Source organism: Corvus moneduloides, chromosome 28 (assembly GCF_009650955.1).
Source record: "Corvus moneduloides isolate bCorMon1 chromosome 28, bCorMon1.pri, whole genome shotgun sequence".
Taxonomy (NCBI): domain Eukaryota; kingdom Metazoa; phylum Chordata; class Aves; order Passeriformes; family Corvidae; genus Corvus; species Corvus moneduloides.
Genome location: NC_045503.1, coordinates 4,117,718 through 4,137,365, shown reverse-complemented (window position 1 = coordinate 4,137,365; position 19,648 = coordinate 4,117,718). Strand labels below are relative to the sequence as shown.

The 19,648-nt window shown below is 59.0% G+C and overlaps 2 protein-coding genes across 21 annotated transcripts in view; both read right to left on the bottom strand.

The window, feature by feature from the left end:
* Positions 1 to 1,038: 1,038 nt before the first annotated feature.
* TMEM161A (transmembrane protein 161A) lies at positions 1,039 to 5,453 on the bottom strand. Its single transcript, XM_032092496.1, has 12 exons — positions 5,384 to 5,453; positions 4,789 to 4,892; positions 4,638 to 4,718; positions 4,371 to 4,468; positions 4,140 to 4,296; positions 3,758 to 3,909; positions 3,368 to 3,428; positions 3,110 to 3,253; positions 2,888 to 3,001; positions 2,378 to 2,552; positions 2,201 to 2,297; positions 1,039 to 1,709 (listed from the first exon to the last, which is right to left on the bottom strand). The coding sequence occupies exons 1-12, from the start codon at positions 5,384 to 5,386 to the stop codon at positions 1,453 to 1,455; spliced, it is 1,443 nt and encodes a 480-aa protein (XP_031948387.1). The 5' UTR covers positions 5,387 to 5,453; the 3' UTR covers positions 1,039 to 1,452.
* Positions 5,454 to 7,374: 1,921 nt separating this feature from the next.
* Positions 7,375 to 19,648, bottom strand: part of LOC116435878 (myosin light chain kinase 3-like) — a 37,721-nt gene continuing 25,447 nt past the window's right edge. For 18 of the 20 annotated variants that reach the window (XR_004236872.1, XR_004236866.1, XR_004236881.1 and 15 more), the window contains 3 exons: positions 8,864 to 9,020; positions 8,501 to 8,593; positions 7,375 to 7,772 (listed from right to left, as the gene is read on the bottom strand). The gene's annotated coding sequence lies outside the window, so the exon portion shown is untranslated. Of the gene's footprint in view, positions 7,773 to 8,279; positions 8,594 to 8,863; positions 9,021 to 11,461; positions 11,671 to 19,648 lie in introns of those variants that run through there. The other 2 variants (XR_004236879.1, XM_032092531.1) reach the window with 2 other exon arrangements.

Below are 19,648 nucleotides of genomic sequence, written 5' to 3'. Positions count from 1 at the left end.
CTCACTTGGGATGGAAGCGGAGTGGGAAAGGATTCCTTGCTTCCCTCCCTGCCAGGGACGAAGGAAAAGCTCCAGGGACACCCTTGGGTTCTTCCAAGGGACCAGATCCCACCAGGATCTGGAGCAACAAAACCTCTCGGTCCCCCTCTCCCAGCCCGCCCCATCCTCGGCAGAAAACCGAACTCCAGAGTGAAAACCATCCCGGAAAACGGGCTGGGAATGGTTCCCTCGCTGCCTGCGGCGGTGTCTGCCGCTGCCGGCTGCTCGATCTGTCATTGTCCCCGCCGGGGAGGGTCACCCGTCTGGGCAGCTCCCCGGGGAGGCTCCGTCTGCGTGTCTGACTCCGGCCTTAGCAACCGGCCCGCCGCCCCCGGCGGCCTCCTCCGGGAAAATCAGATAAATGAGCCATCAAGGCGGCGGGACCGGCTCTTAATGGGATGGCCCCGGCTGCTGGGACGGGTCCCTCCGCATCCCAATCCTGCGGGAATCGCTCCCTCCCGCCGCCTTCCCGCCCTTCTCTCGCGGCAGCACCGCTGGACCCGGGCTGAGCTTTGGAGTCCCCCGTCACAAAATGGGAATTTCTCCCCCCCCTCCTTTTTTTTTTTTTCCGCAAATGTCCACGGCGAGGATTCCCGGGAAGCAGCAGCAGCAGCAGCAGGAGGAGGAGGCTGGATTAGCCCAGTTAACCCCGGGCCCAGGGCTCCTGCCTCCTCCCGGCCCTCGGCGAGAGGGAATTAAGACCATTACAAGGCTATCAAATAGGATCAGAGCCCCTCTCCCTTTCTCCGAGCAGCCCAGACCTGCTAATCCTGTTTCATGCACCCACCACGTGGAACAGCTCGGCTCAGAGGGACGAGGGGCCCCGTCCCCGTCCCCCCCCGCAGCCACCGCCGGTGTCACCAGCCCCGGGGTGACCCCAGGGACAGGCACCAGTGAGGTGAGCTGAGGTCTCCTCTTCCTCCAGGGTGATGCTTAAAGCAGCTGCTCGGGGGGAGGGGGCTTTGGGGACACCGAGTGCAGCTTTTGGGTGACAAGGACTCTGGTGTCACTTCTTTATTGTGAAGCAGCCACCCTCGGGGCTGCTGGGCCTGAGGAGTCACACGGAGCACGGGTGGGGTGAAGCCCAGGTGCAGAGACCCTACAAAAACCCCCTCAGCCTCAGCTGAGAACACCCCGAAGTCTGTGCTGGCGAGTCCAGGTGCCACTGCCGGATGTCCCCACCGTGTCCCCAGCGCACCAGGAGCTGCTGCCCTCCAGGAAAAAGCAGCACTGGAGTGTCCCCATGAGGGGCTGGAAGGACAAGAGCAGGCACAGTGGTGACAGACCCGGCCACAAAAACCAGCCTGGTGGCACCAATGTCCCCACGAGTGTCCTCAAAGCGGGACAACCAGCTGAGGCAGCAGCGAGGGACCAGCAGCCGGGCTCTGACCAGCACATCCCAGTCCCTCCCAGTCAGGACGCTGCCAGGTACTGGTGGAAGTAGAGGCCGAAAAGGCTGGTGACCACCTGGCAGGCGGCCACCCACCAGGTGAGGAAGGAGAAGAGTCCTCGGAAGAAGGGGGGGGTGAAGATGCAGCCCAGGACCCCCGAGATCTCCTGCACCACCGCGTGCACGTCCTCGCCGGCGTCACCCTCGGGGCGTGGCGGGGCCACCGGCGCTGCCGGGGACATGGGGGGGGACTCGGGGTACAGCCCCCAGGAGTGGTGACCTGTGGGACAGAGGGGACAGGTCTGGGGGGTCTCTGTGCCCCAGCCCTGCTGGTGGCAGAGTCCCATGGAACAGAATCATGGAACAGAACCATGGAATGTCCTGAGCTGGAGGGGACCCAAAGGGTCATGGAATGCAGCTCCTGGCCCTGCACAGACACCCCAACAATCCCACCCTGTCCCTGAGGGTGTTGTCCCCATGCTCCTGGAGCTCTGGCAGCCTCGGAGCTGTGCCCATTCCTTGGGCAGTGCCCAGCACCCTCTGGGGGAAGAACCTTTCCCTGCTCTCCATCCCAAATCCCTGACACAGCTCTAGCTGCTCCCTGGACCCTGTCCCTGCTCCCAGAGATCGGAGCTGCCCCTCGAGAGGAGCTGCAGGCATCTCTGAGTCCGTGACAGGTGGGGACAATTTGGGTGCTGGTGGCTTCCCGGTGACCTCCAGGCTCATCCTGCCCTTCCCAAACCCCCCCAAATTGCCGACCCCCTTCCTCACCCAGTGTTTTCAGCAGCAGGACGCAGTGCAGGGTGAGGATGATGGGCCCCAGGTACTGCAGGCTCACCACAGACACGTAGCAGTAGATCCTAGTGATCTGTGGGAATTCCAGGAATGCTCAGCAGGAGCCCTGCAGGATGGGGGGAGCCACGCCCCGATCCCAGCCCCAATCCCGACCTTCTGCTGGATCTCCAGCGCCGGGATGCGCCCGGCTTCCTTCCTCATCCGCTGCACCCAGCGCTCGGCCAGCCCCAGGTAGGCCTGGAGGTGGTGGCGTGTCCCCAGTAGGCGCAGCAGGGACAGCACCACGATGGCCCAGAGCCGGGCAGTGTCGAAGGAGGAGTCGGAAAGGCTGGGACAGAGCAGGGGCTGGGACAGGGCTGGGGGACAGGAACCCCCCCTGCTCCAGAGGGGACACGGGGGACAGGGGGAGTGGGGAGTGTGGGGGTCATTGGGGGGGTTATTAGGGGACATTGGGGGGGCATTGAGTGCCACAGGGGTCACTGAAGGTCATGGAGGGTCACAGGGGTCATTGGGGGGGTCATTACAAGGGGATGTGGGGGGTCATTGGGGGTTATTGTGGGGACATTGTCACAGGGGTTACTGGGGAGGACACAGGGGGTCACAGGGGGTCACTGGGGGATGGGAGACCCCGTGCCCCAGTGTCCCCCCAGATGTCCCACTCACATCTGCACCGTCCGCTTGCCCAGCGGGGCCTGGAGCAGGAAATCCCGGGAGAGGGGTCTGACCCACATCACCACCACCAGCACGGGCGCCACGAACCCCACGTGCAGCAGGACCCTGCGGGGGGACCATCAGAGACCTCACAGCCCCCGCTGCCCCTTTCCCTCCCACCCCAAACCTCCCCCACAGCCGGGGGGTCCCCGCTGTCCCCCAGTGGCACCCAACTGGGTCAGGGGCTTGTCCGCTGCCATCCTGAGGGCGTCCAGGTGGGTCTGGGCCAGGCGCAGCCCCGGGAAGGTCAGGAGGGCTCCCAGGAAGGAGCACAGGGCCACCAGCCCCAGCTTGAAGCCCAGCTTAGCCAGGGGCAGCCTGTGGACACAGAGGAGGGACAGTGGGGGATGGTTCCCACCCCAAACTTCCCAAAAACCTCCCCAAAAAGGGGTTTTTCCCCCCATTTCCCTCCCTGCCCAGTTGCCAACTCACGTCCACTCCCAGCCCCGTGGCTTCAGGATGGTCTCCAGGTTATGGGTGACTCCGGCCAGCCCTGCGGGGAGTGACTGCTGTGAGTGGGGAGTGACCAATGAGGGGAGTGACCTCTGGAAGTGGGGAGTGACCCCTGGGAGTGGGGGGTGACCAATGAGGGGAATGACCCCTGGGAGTGCAGAATGACCCCTGGGAGTGGGGGGTGACCAATGAGGGGAATGACCCCTGGGAGTGCAGAATGACCCCTGGGAGTGGGGACTGACCCATGAGTGGGCAATGACCCCTGGGAGTGGGGACTGACCCCTGGGAGTAGGGGGTGACCAATGAGTAGGGAGTGACCCCCATGATTGGGTCACCTCCCTGCTCCCTGTCTCCGTCCCTGTCACCCACCAGCCTCGAGGCCGAACTCCAGGTAGTCTTCACGGACCACCAGGGCCACCATGGCGAGGAGGAGGAAGAAGAAGGCGAAGGTGAGGCACACGGAGCGCTCCCCGCCCTCCTCCGAGCGGAAATAATGCCGCATCACCATGAAGAAAACCTTGCTGGGGTTTGGGGGAGGCTGTCAAGGAAATTTGGGACACACCAGGGGACACCCCAACCCCGGTGAGGCCCCTAAACATCTCCACCATGAAGCCACCACCAGCTCCTCTTCGGGACACCTTCAGAACTCGTCATAAATAATCCATAAAATTCAGTTTTATGCCTCAGCGCGGAAGAAAAATAAGGGGGGGGGGGTTCCCTCTTCGGCCTGGCCCCCTGAAAATCAGGATACACGGAGAAGACGATGGTCAGCAGGCACCAGAGCACGCCGAGGTTGGTCTCCCTGGCGGGGCTGACCAGGCAGAAGTAGCCCTCGCTGAAGACGTACACGGCGCCGGCGTAGACGGCGAAATCCACGAACCACTGGTACTCCAGGAAATAGCGCAGCACTGGGGGGGCGTGGGGACACGTCACCGCCCTGGGGACACCACCTGGGTGGCGTCCTGGGGGAACAGGGCATTACCCAGAGCGTCCACGGCGGTGATGGGGCTGGTGTCCAGCTGGAGGTTGATGTCCCGGGGCACGGACAGGGGTTTGTCCTCCATCATCCCATTCATCTTCCTGCGGTGAAAACCAGAGCTGGCTTGTCCCTTGTGTCACCCCGTGGTGGGGTGACACCCCTGGTGCACCCCTCAGCACTCTGGGGTGACTCCCACTGTCCCCAACCTCAAATATTTCCCACTCCCAGCCCCTCCCACCCCCCGGGACCGCGGGGGTGACCCAGGCTGACCTGTCCCTCTTGCTCTTGGGGCGCTGCTTCCCGGCCAGGGCACAGAGCTCCTCGTCCGAGGGGTGCTTGTAGCGGTACAGGCTGCGGGGAGAGGGGGGTCAGAGGTGCTGGGGGTCCCCGAGCCCTGCTGGGGACAGGGACAGAGCCGTACCTGCCATTGCAGAGCAGCCAGCGGGCAAAGGAGCAGTGCGGGGCCATCTTCTGCATAAGGCTGGCGGCCAGCAGAGTGACCACCACCTGCACCCCCATCACCGCCTGTGTGTGGACATCGCGGGGTCACCCCAGGGCCCGGGGATGGGGGGCATGGGGACTGTTCCCAGCCCTGCCCCTGCTGGGGATCCCCTGGGTGAGGACACCCCGGATGCGAATCCCCCGGGCAGGGACCCTCCGGCCGGGCACAGCCCCGGGCAGTGACCCCCTGGCCATGGTCACCGTGGGATCCCCGGGCAGGGACCCCCAAGGTTGGCACTTCCCGGACAGCAACCTCCCGACCATGCGCACCCCAGAGACGCCCCGGGATGGGACCCCCGGGCAGTGACCCCTCGGCCATGGTCACCACGGGACCCCCCGGCCGTGCCGAACTCTGGGACCCTCCGGGCTGGGACCCCCTAGACCCGCACCCCCCGGGCAGCCTGGACATGCACCCCCCGCTCAGAGCCCTCTCCGGGGCCGGCCCCTCGCATCCCCCCGGTCAGAACCCCCCGGTGAGAAGCCCCCGGCCCGGCCCGGCCCCGGCCCGCGCCCACCATGCCGGGGGTCAGCGCAAAGGCGGCCGCAGGAAGCCCGCCCGCGGCCACGCCCCCGAGGCCACGCCCCGTCCAGACAACCAATCCGCGTCCGCTTTCGCTTTGATTGGCAGCTAATTGACCAATGGAGAGCGGGATGCGGGCGGGGGGGCGGGCTCTGCGCGGCGCGCGGTTCCGCGGGCGCGGCCTCCCGGGAGCGTCTGGGCGCGGGTTCGAGTCCCGGCTGCGCCCTGCACGGGATATCGATCTCGATGATATCGATAATAAATCATATCTGCGTGTCTTCCCTTCGTGGGCTGACCCCGGAGAAACGCCAGGGACCCACCAAAGCAGCTCCAGCACTCCCCCTCCTCAGCTGACCCACACAGACAAACCAGACCCGACTCGAGGAAATTAATTTAATTTATTACCAATCAAAGCAGAGCAGGAAAATGCGGAATGAAGCGAAATCTTAAAACCAGCTTCCCCCCCACCCCTCCCTTCTTCCGGAGCTTAACTTCATTCCCAAATTCTCTCATTCCTTTCCCTCAGTGGCACAAGGGGACAGGGAATGGGGTCAGTCCATGGTGCTGTCCCTGCTGCCCCTTCCTGCTCACGCTCCTGCCCTGCTCCAGGACAGGCTCCTCTCTCCACAGAGCCCAGATTCTGCCACCAACCCGTGTCCCCAGGTGCCACATCACGGATCTTTTCTGTGCCTCCATTGCTGGTGACACCACGGGACCAGCTGCACCCACCCCACCCGCCGCGTCCTTCTCCTCGTGTTTTCCTTGGGGGATAAATGGGATAAATGGGATCGTTTCCTGGCTTTATCCCGCTGTTCTGCCCGGCCGAGCCCTGGTTCAGCGCCCACCACGATGCCACATCCCAGTGCCAGGCCCCAAATCCTGGCGCCAGGCCCCAAATCCCGGTGCCACCACCCACATCCTGGTGCCAGGACCCAAATCCCGGTGCCAGCACCGACATCCCGCCGGGATCTGCGAGCATTCCAGCCGATCCCGGGGTCCCCGCGGGCGCCGCTGGGTGCCCCTGGTCCAGGCGGGCGCGCTGTTCCCGAGGGGTTGCCATGGATATCGATCTCCCTGGCGACGGGATGCGCTTCCCACTAGATGTCGCTTCCGCCCGTGCCCGGAGCATCCCCCGAGGCCTTGGGGTACCCGGCTTTGGTGGAGCGGCACCCCAGAACACCTCCCCGCGCACCCCCGGGGCAGCCCCCGGTGTGCCCCCCACACCAGGAGCGAGCAGCCCCTCGGCCGATGGCATGCGACACCAAAAATCCCCCAAATTCCCCCAAAATGACCCAGTCCTGGCTGCCAGAGTCCAGGGAAGCAGCCTGCTCCATCACCTTCGCTGTCTCCATGCCCTGGGCCGCCCAAAATCCCCGCGGGACCCCCAGTTTTTGCACCGGGGCTGCCCAAAGCGGCACCTCGGCCCCTCTTGGAACGAATGCGGAGCCCCAGGACCCTCTCAGCCCCCACAGCGCCGCTTTCAGCTCGGCTGGGCCACAAAAAAAGAAAAAAAACCCGAGGGAAAGGTGGAAGAAGATGGATGCTCGGAGCACCCCCAGCCCCGCCGGCCTCCCCCGGGGGACACAAAAGCCGCTTTGAGGGCTGATTTTACACCGCTCCCAATTAGCATCAGCAAAGGGAGCGGCCGCCGCGGGACACCGCGGCCAAATTCACGGGGTCCGCATTCCCCACCCCGCTCGCGGCGTCCCCAAATGTCCCCAAAACGGGACATTTCCTCCCAGGTGACTTCGCAACCACCGAGCCGCGGCCCATCCTGGCATAACCCAGCTCATCCTGGGGACACCGCGAGGCGCTCAGGGGACTTCCCACCTCCACCTCCCTTTCGGCGGCCGTTTCTTCTCTCCCCACCGCCCCAAAAACATAAAATAAAAGTTTCCCGTGGCGCACAAAGGCGGCGGCCGGGCATTGTCCCGGAGCTGCATCGCATTACCCGGGGCCGGCGGAGAAATCACTCGTATTTCACGCTCCATTGAGCAGCTGCCTGTATATATTTTCTGTGTTGCACTTTTAGCATGACAAAAGGAGAGGGCCTGTGAACTCCTTGCTCTTCAGACCTCTCCGACTTGTCCCCCGAGCGGAGCCCCCCTCGGTTAGCATAACAAACTGCCACGCTTCCCCTCCGACGTGCTCGCCTTTCCCTCCCGGACCTTTTTAATTTTATTTATTGATTGATTCCTTGATTTATTTATTTATTTTCCCCTTGCTAATTTAATGTAGAGCTCAATATTTGGGCGGCGGCGGCGGCGGCGAGCGTGTGGTGGGAGGGATTGGGAGGTTGGGAATTTCGGGATGTCCTTCCCGAGGTTTGTCCCGGCTCATCGCTGATCCCTGGAAAGGTTTGGTGGGATTTTAGAGCTGTCACCCTGTGGAGAGGACAGAGCTGGAGTCACCGAACTTTGCTGTGCTCCATCCCCAGCTGCTGCTGGAGCTCTGGGTTTGCCTTGAAATCCGGGTAAAAGACGGAAAAAACCGGGAATTTTGAAGCTGGAATGAGGCTTGCAACCAGCAGGACCAGTTGGAGCTGGAGCAACCTGGCCTTGTCCCCCAGCCTGTCCCACCTGTCCCCATCAGGGTCACCCCAGGGAGTCGGGAAAGAGGGATCAGAGCCAGTTCCCAGGTCCTGGGTGGAAATGAGGAGAGGAAAAGGGAGCGAGGGTGAGGGGGAACATCCCTGTCCCCACAGGGAATTGGACAGGAATTGTCCCCTCTGGGCTGCCGGGACCCCTCACCTCCCTCTGCAGGGAAGGAGAGGGCTGGGAGAGGAAAACCCAATTTTTTGGGGGGAAGGAAACACCCCCTGGACACGGAGTTTTGCAGGGATTGGGGGATCCTGCAGGGAAAAGGGACAAAATTCCACTCAAACACCAGGCTGGGACAGGCTGGGAGCTTCCAACACTTTTAATGCACTGGAATTTTTTCCCTTCCCCTCGTCCTCCCGGTGCCTTGGGCTTGGCGGCACCGGCTCCGTGTCCTTGCGGCGTCCTGGGATGTCCCCTCGCTGTCACCTGGCCCAGAGGCTTGGGGGACACTCAGGTGGGACCTTCTGGCTTGGGAGCTGCTTTTTTTGGGAGAGGAGGGATCAATCCCTTACCCTGGGGTGGGAATTCCACGGCTCCAGCCCAGCCTTGCCTTTTGTCCGGCCTTTCTCGGTCACCTGGACCCCCACGACGTCCACTCTTGTCACCTGTGAATGGGACAAACTGGTGTGAGCCCAGCGCCAGCCCAGTGAGAACCAGGGATGAGGAGGTGACGGTGTCCCCACCATCCCAAATCCCTTCCCAAATCATTCCCTCTGTCCCCACAGCCCCCGCGGGGCACTTGGGGACATTCCAGCAAAGGGACAGGCGGGAATTTGGCATCAGCGTGCGTTTAAGGGGCTGGTGACACCTTGGGACACCTGGAAGGAGGGCAGGTGACAATTCCACTTCCCACCCCATTCCCAGGAATTCCTCACCACGCGCCGTCCTCTGGGCGGGGTCTCTTGGGGACAGGGTGACCTCGGGGACAGGCGGTGGCACCTCTTCCCTCGTGTCCTTGTCACTGTGGGTGGCTCGAGGGGGTCCCAATGTCCTGGCCAGGGGGTGTGGTCAGCCAAGGGCCTGGGCAGTGTCCTGTGGATGGACAGGGATGGACGGGGAGGGACGGGGATGGACGGGGATGGATGGGGATGGACGGGGATGGACGGGGAGGGACAGAGAGGGACGGGGATGGACAGAGATGGACGGGGATGGACAGGGATGGACGGGGATGGACGGGGATGGACAGAGAGGGACGGGGATGGATGGGGATGGACAGGGATGGACGGGGAGGGACGGGGATGGACGGGGATGGACAGAGAGGGACGGGGATGGACAGGGAGGGACGGGGATGGACGGGGATGGACGGGGATGGACGGGGATGGACGGGGAGGGACGGGGAGGGACAGGGAGGGACGGGGATGGATGGGGATGGACAGGGATGGACGGGGAGGGACGGGGATGGATGGGGATGGACAGGGATGGACGGGGAGGGACGGGGATGGATGGGGATGGACGGGGATGGACAGGGATGGACGGGGATGGACAGGGATGGACGGGGATGGACAGGGAGGGACGGGGATGGACAGGGATGGACGGGGATGGACAGGGAGGGACGGGGATGGATGGGGATGGACGGGGATGGACGGGGAGGGACGGGGATGGACAGAGAGGGACGGGGATGGACAGGGGATGGACCGGCGATGGACAGGGATGGACGGGGAGGGACGGGGATGGATGGGGATGGACGGGGATGGACGGGGATGGACAGAGAGGGACGGGGATGGACAGGGATGGACGGGGATGGACGGGGATGGACAGGGAGGGACGGGGATGGACAGGGAGGGACGGGGATGGACGGGGATGGACGGGGATGGACGGGGAGGGACAGGGAGGGACGGGGATGGACGGGGATGGACAGAGAGGGACGGGGATGGACGGGGATGGACAGGGATGGACGGGGATGGACAGGGATGGACAGGGAGGGACGGGGATGGACAGGGAGGGACGGGGATGGACGGGGATGGACGGGGAGGGACGGGGATGGACGGGGATGGACGGGGAGGGACGGGGATGGACGGGGATGGACGGGGATGGACGGGGATGGATGGGGATGGACGGGGATGGACGGGGATGGACAGGGATGGACGGGGATGGACAGAGATGGACAGGGAGGGATGGGGATGGACAGGGATGGACGGGGATGGACGGGGATGGACAGGGATGGACGGGGATGGACAGAGAGGGACGGGGATGGACGGGGATGGACAGGGATGGACGGGGATGGACGGGGATGGACGGGGATGGACAGAGAGGGACGGGGATGGACGGGGATGGACAGGGATGGACGGGGATGGACAGGGAGGGACGGGGATGGACAGGGATGGACGGGGATGGACAGGGATGGACGGGGATGGACAGAGAGGGACGGGGATGGACAGGGATGGACAGGGATGGACACATCCAGTGTCACTTGCTGTCCCCAGGAATGTCCCTGCTCCCAATTCCCATCTCCCGCGTTATCCCACGTTATTCCATCCTCTCCTCACACAGCCCTGCATTGCCTGAGCCCAAATTCCCTCTCTAATTAATTGCTTGGGATAATTAATTGGGGTGGCCCTGTGCTCCCCCTGCACGTTCAGCCCCTGGCGTTGTTTATGGGGTGCAGCATCCCAGAAATCCCTGGAAATGCCTCTCCCTGCTGGCTCTCCCAGCCCTGATTCCCAGGATCTTTGGAATTCTGGTCCACGTGAAGTTCCCGACCCCCTCCAGCCCCAAGGATGGCCCCAGGGATTCCCAGGAATTCCCTGAATCCACCCACGCAGGGATGGTGGGAGTGTGTCCAATGCTCCAGTGGGAATATTGCTCTTGGAAAAGTTCTTTATCCCGGGATTTTGCCACAGCCTGGCCGGCCTCTCCCTCCAGGATGCTCCAAAGGGGATGGGAATCCTGCCAGAGGTGTTCCCTCTCAATCCCGACTTTTCCCACTTCAATTCCAGGTCAAACCCCATTCCCGGATCTCCCTCGCCCTTTCCTGGCACTGACAGTCCCAAAGGAGCCTCGTCCCAGGGATTCGGATGTCCTGGATCCCCCTTTCCAGAGGCTTTATGGGATCGGGGGGCCCACGGGGGCTGCCCAGAATTCCCGGGGTTTTGGGGTCACTGTGGGGTTCACTCTGTCCCCACGAACCCAAAGGAATCTCCCTGGGCTGCATCCCAACAGGAACGGGAAGAGCCGGATCTGCTTAATCTGGGATCTATTTCAGGGCCATTTTCACGAATAAACCAAGGAATTTCGGGCAGGAAAACCCGGATTTCTCATTTCTGGGAATGCTCCATTTTCCCCTTGTGGAATAACCGAGGCTCGAGGTTTTTTGGGGCAAAACCAACGCAAAAAAACAAAACAAAACAAACAAACAAAAAAAACCACAAAAACAAAAACCAAAAAAACCAGCGTTTTCCAAGGCACAACGAGAGCCACTGGAATCTTCTCCCTGCTCCCCAAGACACCCCTTGGGAAAAATCATGGATTCAAACCTGGATTTGGGGCTCAACTCCGCACTTCCAGGAGGGAATAATCCCAGGAAATGTGGCTGTAAGGGGGGCAATCGGGGTTCCCGGGAGTCTCCACTCCCTCCCCCCCTCGCCAGGCTGGGAACAGCTTGAGTGTCCAGGCGGGAATTCATTTAAATAAATTTCCATAGGGATTAATTTCACCTCTTCCCAGCAGCGTGTGGGAGCTGAGCCTGGACTGGGGGAGATGGGAAAACGAGGAAGGTGGGGGGCTCCATCCTCCCCCCCCCTCCATCCCTCCTTCCCAGCTTCGGGAATGTTTGGAGCCCATCCCGAGCCTCCCAAAATCCCTGTTCCCAAGGTTAGCAATCCAAACCCCACAAAAATTCCCGAACTTTCCAAGCAGTGATCCGACAATCGCCCAAAAAACACCACTAAGGGGAGAAATTTGGGATGCGCGAATTGGGGAATCGACGGGATTTTCCATGATGGAAAACCCATGGATGCGCCCACCTCGCCCAGGTTTTCCCTGTGGATGTTTGACCTGCGCCAAAAATCCACGTTTTGCTTTTCAGCACTCCCTGGGCACAAAAAGAGAGATTTTGGGAAGGATTCTCCATCCCCATGGATCAGCTCTGGCACAGACAGAGGGGGGACACAGCGATGTCCCCGAATTCTGCTCACCCCCAGCCCTGCCATCCCATTTCCAGCAAAACAGGAATATCCAGGCTGGGGAAAAACCCCTCTTGGAGCAGCCCCACGATCCCACGACTCGGAAATCCCAGGAACTGCCGAGGCCACGAGGTTTTCCAGCTTTTCCAGCCCTCCCCAGGCCTCCCTTGGAACGGAGGAAAAATTATAATCCCCCCTATTAAACGGCACAAGAGCATTGAAATGACGGATTCGGGGTTTTTTTTCCCCCATTCTGTTCGGGATTTGGGATTCAAAGAGTGAGCTGGGATTCAAATTCCCGGGGTAAAAAAATCCGGGATAGGGAACACTTGGAAACAAGCGGAGCAACAGATTTTTTATGGCAAAGTCGGGAGATTTGAGGGCTCCTTCAGGGCTGCGAGGATTCGCTTCCACTGCAGCAAAAAAAAAAAAAAAAAGAAGGAATTTCCTTTATTTTCCTGGAGAGGTGGAGATGGGAAAACCCAGCACCACCCACCCACACAAAAAAAAAAAAAAAAAAACCAAACCAAAACAAAACAAAAAACGAAGCCGATTTGGGGTGGAAAACGGGAAATTGGGGTGGAAAAACGGGGATTCGGGGTGGTTTCTGCCGGGAATGTCTCCGTGGAGGGGCTGTCCCTGATCCTGCCACGGTTCTCGTGTGGAATTTTATCCACTGAGGACGAGAAAAAGGAGAATTGAACCCAATTCTCGGACAACGCCAAGCGGGGCGCAGAAATTCTGGGATTTCAAAATTTATTTGTTTTTTGAACTAAAAAAATATCCTTTCCGTTGGGATTTTCTGCGGGAATCCTGATTTTTGAGCATTCAGGCGCATTCCCAGCCCCCAGCGCTGTCCCAGTGCCCTGCGCCTCCTTTCCTGGTGTCTGGTAAACCTTGGAAAAGTGGGGAAAAACAGGAAAAGCGGCTCATTTGCATAAATTTGGAGCCCTTTAAAACCTTTGGAGCTCCCGAGCTGGGCTTGCAGGGATGGGGAGGAGCATTTTTTGGTGGGGATATCCCAAAAAATCATCTCCTCTTTTCCAGGAGAAGCTCTGCCGGCTGCTCACCTGTTCCCAGGTCAAGCCGGGCTGCGAGGCTCAGGATGGCCTCAAAACATTCCCCAAAAAACCCCAAAACTGGAGCTGGATTCTCCTGGAAGATTCTCCCGGAGGTTCCCGGCTCTTTGCCATGGAAACCGAGCGTTGCCAAGGGATGGAGAGCCCGAAAATTCCAAGTTTTTGGGGCAGCAGCGTTGAACCCCAAGCTCCGGTTTTCCATCCGCGTGGAAAAACCGCTGGAATGGGGGGATCCGGGCGCGGGGTGCGGAGGTTTGGGGTGGGCACACAGCAGAGCCCACCACGCCTTAATCTGAATTTATTTGGCATTAAACAGACCCCAAAAAGCTCTTCCGGAGCCAACCCCCGTGCCTCAGTTTCCCCTCCCAGGCGGAGCTTTCTTAAATTTTCCGTGCTTGAGGAAAAGGGGTTTTGATGAGGAAAAAGGGGGAAAAACCCAGGCAGGAGCCACCTCTGACCTTGACCCCCGCCCGTCCCGGCTCCCCGCGGCAGCTGGGCCGGAGCTCAATGGGCGCTTTGTCCCCTCCCGCCGGCCCCGGGCGGCCCCGTCGCTCCCAATAATATTTATGGAGCCGGCAGTCACCTTGTCCCCTGCTCCCTGCATCTCAATCACCGCCGGCCTGCGAGATCCAGCGGGATTTACGGCCGCTTTTTAGTCCTGTGGGGTGGGAGAGGATTTTTTTTTTTCCCCTCATCCCGGTTTTTTTTTTTCTTTTTTTTTTTTTTTCCGAAAAAAAATAAAAAAGCGCGATTTAAAAGCAAACAGGTGGAGGGGTTTTCCCGCTTTTGCCAAGTTTTCCAAAGCCTCTCTGCTCCCAAAGCATGGGAAAGGTGGTGAAAAGGCGGCGCTGATTTGTTTTAATTCTGTTTCTTCTGTTTCTCGCCGGCCAATTCCTTTTAGAACCTCGAAATCCTGAATCTCCGGCAGGGAATATTTAAAAATCCTTCTCCCAGAGGTGGCCGCAGCCCCAACACCCCCAAAAATGGGGTATTTGGGGTCTGCCCTGAACCCATGGAAGTCCCCGGGAAGCTCCTCAGCATTCCCTGCTCCGAAGGAGATGATTTGGGCATATTTGGGAAGGGCTCAGCCAGGGAAAAACTCAATATTTGGGGAAGAAAGAGGAGGATCAGCGCAGGCTCATGGCGTGGAAACGACCCCGATTTGCTGGGATTTGGAAAATCCTAAAAAAAGGCAAATTTTCCTTGAATAAGGGCAAGAAGGGCTTGGAGGGGAGTGAATCCAAGTTCCTGCCGAGTTATTCCAAACTCTCCCAAAAAAAGGAGTTGCGGATCTCTGTGGGTGGGAAATGGGGCCAATGTGGGATCTTTCGGGGCTCCAGCCGCACAGAAATTCCCGCATGGATATAAGGGTCGGGAATTCTTTGTGCGGATCAGATGCCGAGCGATGGGGAATTGCCAAGGATCGGATCCTTCCCCGCTTCCCGGAGGGAAAATCCAGCCCGGAAAGGATCCAATGGCTCTTCCAACAGCCGGGCAGGATCTTCAGGGACACCGAATCCCCCTCCAAGGCGTGGGATTTCTCCCCAGGGGCATTTGCTGCCCCATCCTGGAGAAATGTGGGATTTTGGGGCTGTTTTCCTGGATTTTGGGAGATGCCTCAATGATCCAAACCGCTCCTTTCCCACCTTTTCCATCATTTCCTGACGAATCCCCTGGTTTTTGTGCTGGTTTGGTGCTTCCTGCTGTTCATGGAGCTGGGAGGGGACTGGGAATGGATTCTGGGATGTCCCCAAACCTCCCTGCCTGGAAAATCCTCTTTTTTTTGAGCTGTCCCAGAGCTGTGGAATTCCGGCATTTTCCTCGGGGCTGGGTGGGAATTGCTTCTCCTGACCCCAAACACCACACGGGGGAGAGGAGGAGGAGGAAGAGGAGGAGGAAGGATGGAAGCAGAGCCGCGATTCCCACCCGTCCCGAGCTCCTTGAGCTGATCCACCCGGGAACAGCTCCAAGCTCGGTCCCCACCTCACCGGGGCACCCCAAGGGAAGCAGCTCCCACCGACCCACAGCCGCTCCCAGCCTTTTTCCAAGAGGAAAACACTGGATTTTCCTCCTCCTGCTGGGCTGCACGCAGGTCGGAAGGTGCTTGGGGCATCCCGAGGCGGGGGCTGGTCCCGAAAATCTCCCGCAGCTCCCGCCGGCTCCTTCCCGGTGCCCTTCCCGGTGCCCTTTCCGCAGGGCCCCTCCCGGGAAATGCTGCCTGACACCGGCCCCGGAGCGCTGGCAGCCGCCGATGGATCCGGAGTGTCACCTCCCGCCACCGCCCGCCTTTCCCAGGGATCCGAGGGGATAAGGCACCCCTGGAAAAGGCGGGGGAGGACGGCGAGGGGCCGGGAGGCAAAAATAAAGGGATTTTTGGGAAGCCGAAGCTCCCTTTACGGAGGGTTTGTGTTGTTGTCCACGCAGGACAGGGACAGCGGGATGGGATGAGGATGGTTCTGGAAGAACCTTGGATAAATCCGGGTGGGAAATGCGGATTTAAGCCCAGGATCGAGATGCGGGAAGGAGCTCGGGGCTCACCTCGAGCCGTGCGACGCCCAAGCTGCCACCAGCAAGCCACAACCCAGCTTGGAAAACGGATTGGAAAAGGGCATCGGGATGGGGTGAGACCCTCGCCAACCTCCCAAAAGACCCTCGGGAAGGACCGGGACCGGCTCAACCCTCCCGGGAGCGATCTCCCGGTGGGCGACGGAGGGTGGCTGGAACGAGCCTCATCTCCAGCTTGCTGAGCTCGGCATAATTGTTGGGAAAAGCGCTGCGCACATGCTGAGCTCCATAATTATCAGCCTTGTCTGCCAGGCTCGCCCTGCCCCCAGCACCTCGGCACACTTGATTATGATTATGGTGGCTAATTTTGTCTGGTGCATCTCGGGCATATGGGCCCCCACCTGCTCTGAATATGCAAACGCCGCTGATTTGCTCCTCGGGGCCGGGGGGCAGGCGGGGAGGGGGGGAACCTGAACAAAGAAACCCCACAAAGAAGCGCCGGAGCTGCCCCAATGCCCGCGGCCCGGATGGAGCATCCATGGGGCGGCCGGGATTGGGAGAGCTCGGCCCTAAAACCAAGCGTGCCAAACTTGCCCGCTTTCCCCTCCGTTCCCACATCCCTCCAGGAGCGCCCTTGTGCTGTTCGGGGAGGGAACGGGCTCCTGAAGGGCTGGGGAAGGGCGGCCGAGGTGGGCTCGCGTCTGCCCTGTCAGGGGGGCTTTGCCATGCTCCCGGATAATTGGACAGGCAGCCGGACTGACAGGGATCCAGATGGATGCGGGGATGGATGCCACGAGGATCTGGTGACAGATAAATAGGCAGATGCTAATGGGCAGCGCAAACAACGGCTCAGACTCCTGCTAATTCCCACTGTAATTTTTAAGCTCTCGCCATCCTCCCCCCTCCTTTCCTCCCCCCTCTTTCCCGTCTCTCCCCCAATCCCGAGCGCTTCCCGGCGCATCGCTTGGATTTATTTTATTATTTTATTCTTATTATTTTTTTATCCATAGAAATCATTCAGAGGCCGCGCTGAGGTGGCATCACGGGGGGCTCGGGGAGTGAAACCCTTGGGGTCACCCTGGGACCAGCTCGGCCTTCTCCATCCCTTCCTTCCTTCCTCCATCCCTCCCTTCCTCCTCTCCTCTCCTCTCCTCTCCTCTCCTCTCCTCTCCTCTCCTCTCCTCTCCTCTCCTCTCCTCTCCTCTCCTCTCCTCTCCTCTCCTCTCCTCTCCTCTCCTCTCCTCTCCTCTCCTCTCCTCTCCTCTCCTCTCCTCTCCTCTCCTCTCCTCTCCTCTCCTCTCCTCTCCTCTCCTCTCCTCTCCTCTCCTCTCCTCTCCTCTCCTCTCCTCTCCTCTCCTCTCCTCTCCTCTCCTCTCCTCCCTTGTTTCCTCCCTTCCTCCCTTCCTTCCTTCCTTCCTTCCTTCCTTCCTTCCTTCCTTCCTTCCTTCCTTCCTTCCTTCCTTCCTTCCTTCCTTCCTTCCTTCCTTCCTTCCTTCCTTCCTTCCTTCCTTCCTTCCTTCCTTCCTTCCTTCCTTCCTTCCTTCCTTCCTTCCTTCCTTCCTTCCTTCCTTCCTTCCTTCCTTCCTTCCTTCCTTCCTTCCTTCCTTCCTTCCTTCCTTCCTTCCTTCCTTCCTTCCTTCCTTCCTTCCTTCCTTCCTTCCTTCCTTCCTTCCTTCCTTCCTTCCTTCCTTCCTTCCTTCCTTCCTTCCTTCCTTCCTTCCTTCCTTCCTTCCTTCCTTCCTTCCTTCCTTCCTTCCTTCCTTCCTTCCTTCCTTCCTTCCTTCCTTCCTTCCTTCCTTCCTTCCTTCCTTCCTTCCTTCCTTCCTTCCTTCCTTCCTTCCTTCCTTCCTCCCTCCCTCCCTCCCTCCCTCCCTCCCTCCCTCCCTCCCTCCCTCCCTCCCTCCCTTTATTTTTCAATGAAACAAAACAAAAATTAAAATACAAAATATAAAAATTTTTTCCCATTTTTTTCCCCTTTTTCTTTTGCCCCCCTCCCCAGCTACGGAAGGAAATTGTGAATGGAAGGGAGGAGGCCGGGCTGGATTCGAGCCGCGGCCGAGGCGAGACAAAAGGAAAAAAAAAGCATCCTCGCCTTGTTTTCCTTTGCCGCGGGGAATCCACGTGGCGGCCGCGGGAAGGCGGGGAAAGGGGGAAAAAAAAAAGAAAAGAAAAAGAAAAAGTGGGAAGAGGAGAGAGAAATCCTGCCTGGAAAAGCTTTGCCGGAGATTTACAGCCCTGCCCTTCCCTCCGTGGCCACCTGCCCGCCGTGGGTGCTGCCCACCTGCAGGGCGTGGGTGGAAAACAGGGATACAGGGATGCTCAGGGATGCTCAGGGAATTCTTTGGGATGCCAAATAATCGACTTTTGCCCCTTTTCTCCACGTTTTTTTAGGATTTCTCCTCTGTTTTTCTCTCCCTCTCCGGTTTATTTCCTCTCCCTCTCTGCGGATCCTCCTCCTCTTTCTCCCCCTTTTCCTTCTCCTGCTCCTTTTCCTTCCCCCCGCTGGATTTCCCCTCCCTGGCACCGGGAATTTGGGTGGCATTTCCCAATCCTGCTTCAGGCTGAGCTGGGAATTCCAGCCCGGGAGATGCCACCGGCGTCCTGAATGTCAGGATGAGGCAAAACCCGGGAATTCATCCCGAAAATCACCCGGATTTGAGGATCAAAATCCCTGCTCCCACACACTGCCCACAGAGGAGCCAGGATTAAAAAAATCCCAATTCTCCTTGATTTCCACCCAAACTGGTGCCAAAGGGAAGCTCCGTGGCCGTCATCGTGTCCTATGTAGGTCAGAGTCAGGAATCCGGGATTCCAGCTGGGATTAAACCCCGGGAGCCTCTTCCCAGCGCCGGATAAAGAAATATATTCCATATAAAAAGAAATATCCACGCCTCACCACCATAAATCTATATAATAAACAGCCCATAAATTGATATATTGATACATTTTATATAAATATACAAATATATAAATATACAAATATATAAATATATAAATATATAAATATATGAATATACAAATAGATTTGTAATTATGATTTCAGCCTATTTCTTGTTGCAGGTGGATTTTAGAGTTTCCCTGGAATTTATCCCCTTGCAAATATCCTCAATTTTAAACAAAGCAATCCCAACAACTCTCCCAGAAAACACCCGGGGGCTTTTCTGCCGAGCTCCTGCAGGGTATTCCCAAATTTCCTTCGTTTGTTTTATGAGGCGAGTGGGGAAAAAAGGGAAATGTTTTCCTGATAAATATAGATGTCTATAAAATATCCCAATGAGATTTATTTTGCCCTGTGCAGATCCCTTTTTTTTCCAGGGGTTTTTGAGGCTCTGCACATCCCCAGGCTCAGGTGGATAAATCCCAGGTTTGGGTGAGCGGATGGACACTGAAGAAATGTGGGAATGGGAAAAGCTTTAATTCCCAGTTTAAAAAATAATAATAAAATACTTTTTTGGACGTAGAATCTCCTTCAATCCTCAATTCTTTCCCTTCCCATCCCACAGCACCTCAGCAGAAATCCCAAAAGGAGTTTCCCCCATCCCTGCCCATCCAAGGGCAGCACCAGGCCGGGGGGGAAAAAAAGGGAATATTGGGAATTTGAGGATCAGAGAGGCTCAAAACACGACTTTTTTGGGGGAGGGAATTAATTTTGGATCCGTTTCCTGCTTTCGATTTGGATGGAGATCCCCGATTCTCCTTTTGGGGTGGCGGCTGTGATCGCTGCGGATGCTTTTGTGAGGGGGGGATGGAGGGGCACGGCCACAAGCGTTGGCCAAGGATGGAAACAGTGGGAAAAGGGCCGGGAAAAGGGCTGGGATGGCACTGCCAGCCCCGGGAATTTAATTAGGATTCAGGAGCAGCTCTTTTGGGGGCAAAGAGCCGAGGGCAAAGAGGGGGAAAAGGAGGGAAGGGGGAGAGAGGGGGTGAGGAGAAAGCCCGGGAGAAAAAAGGGAAC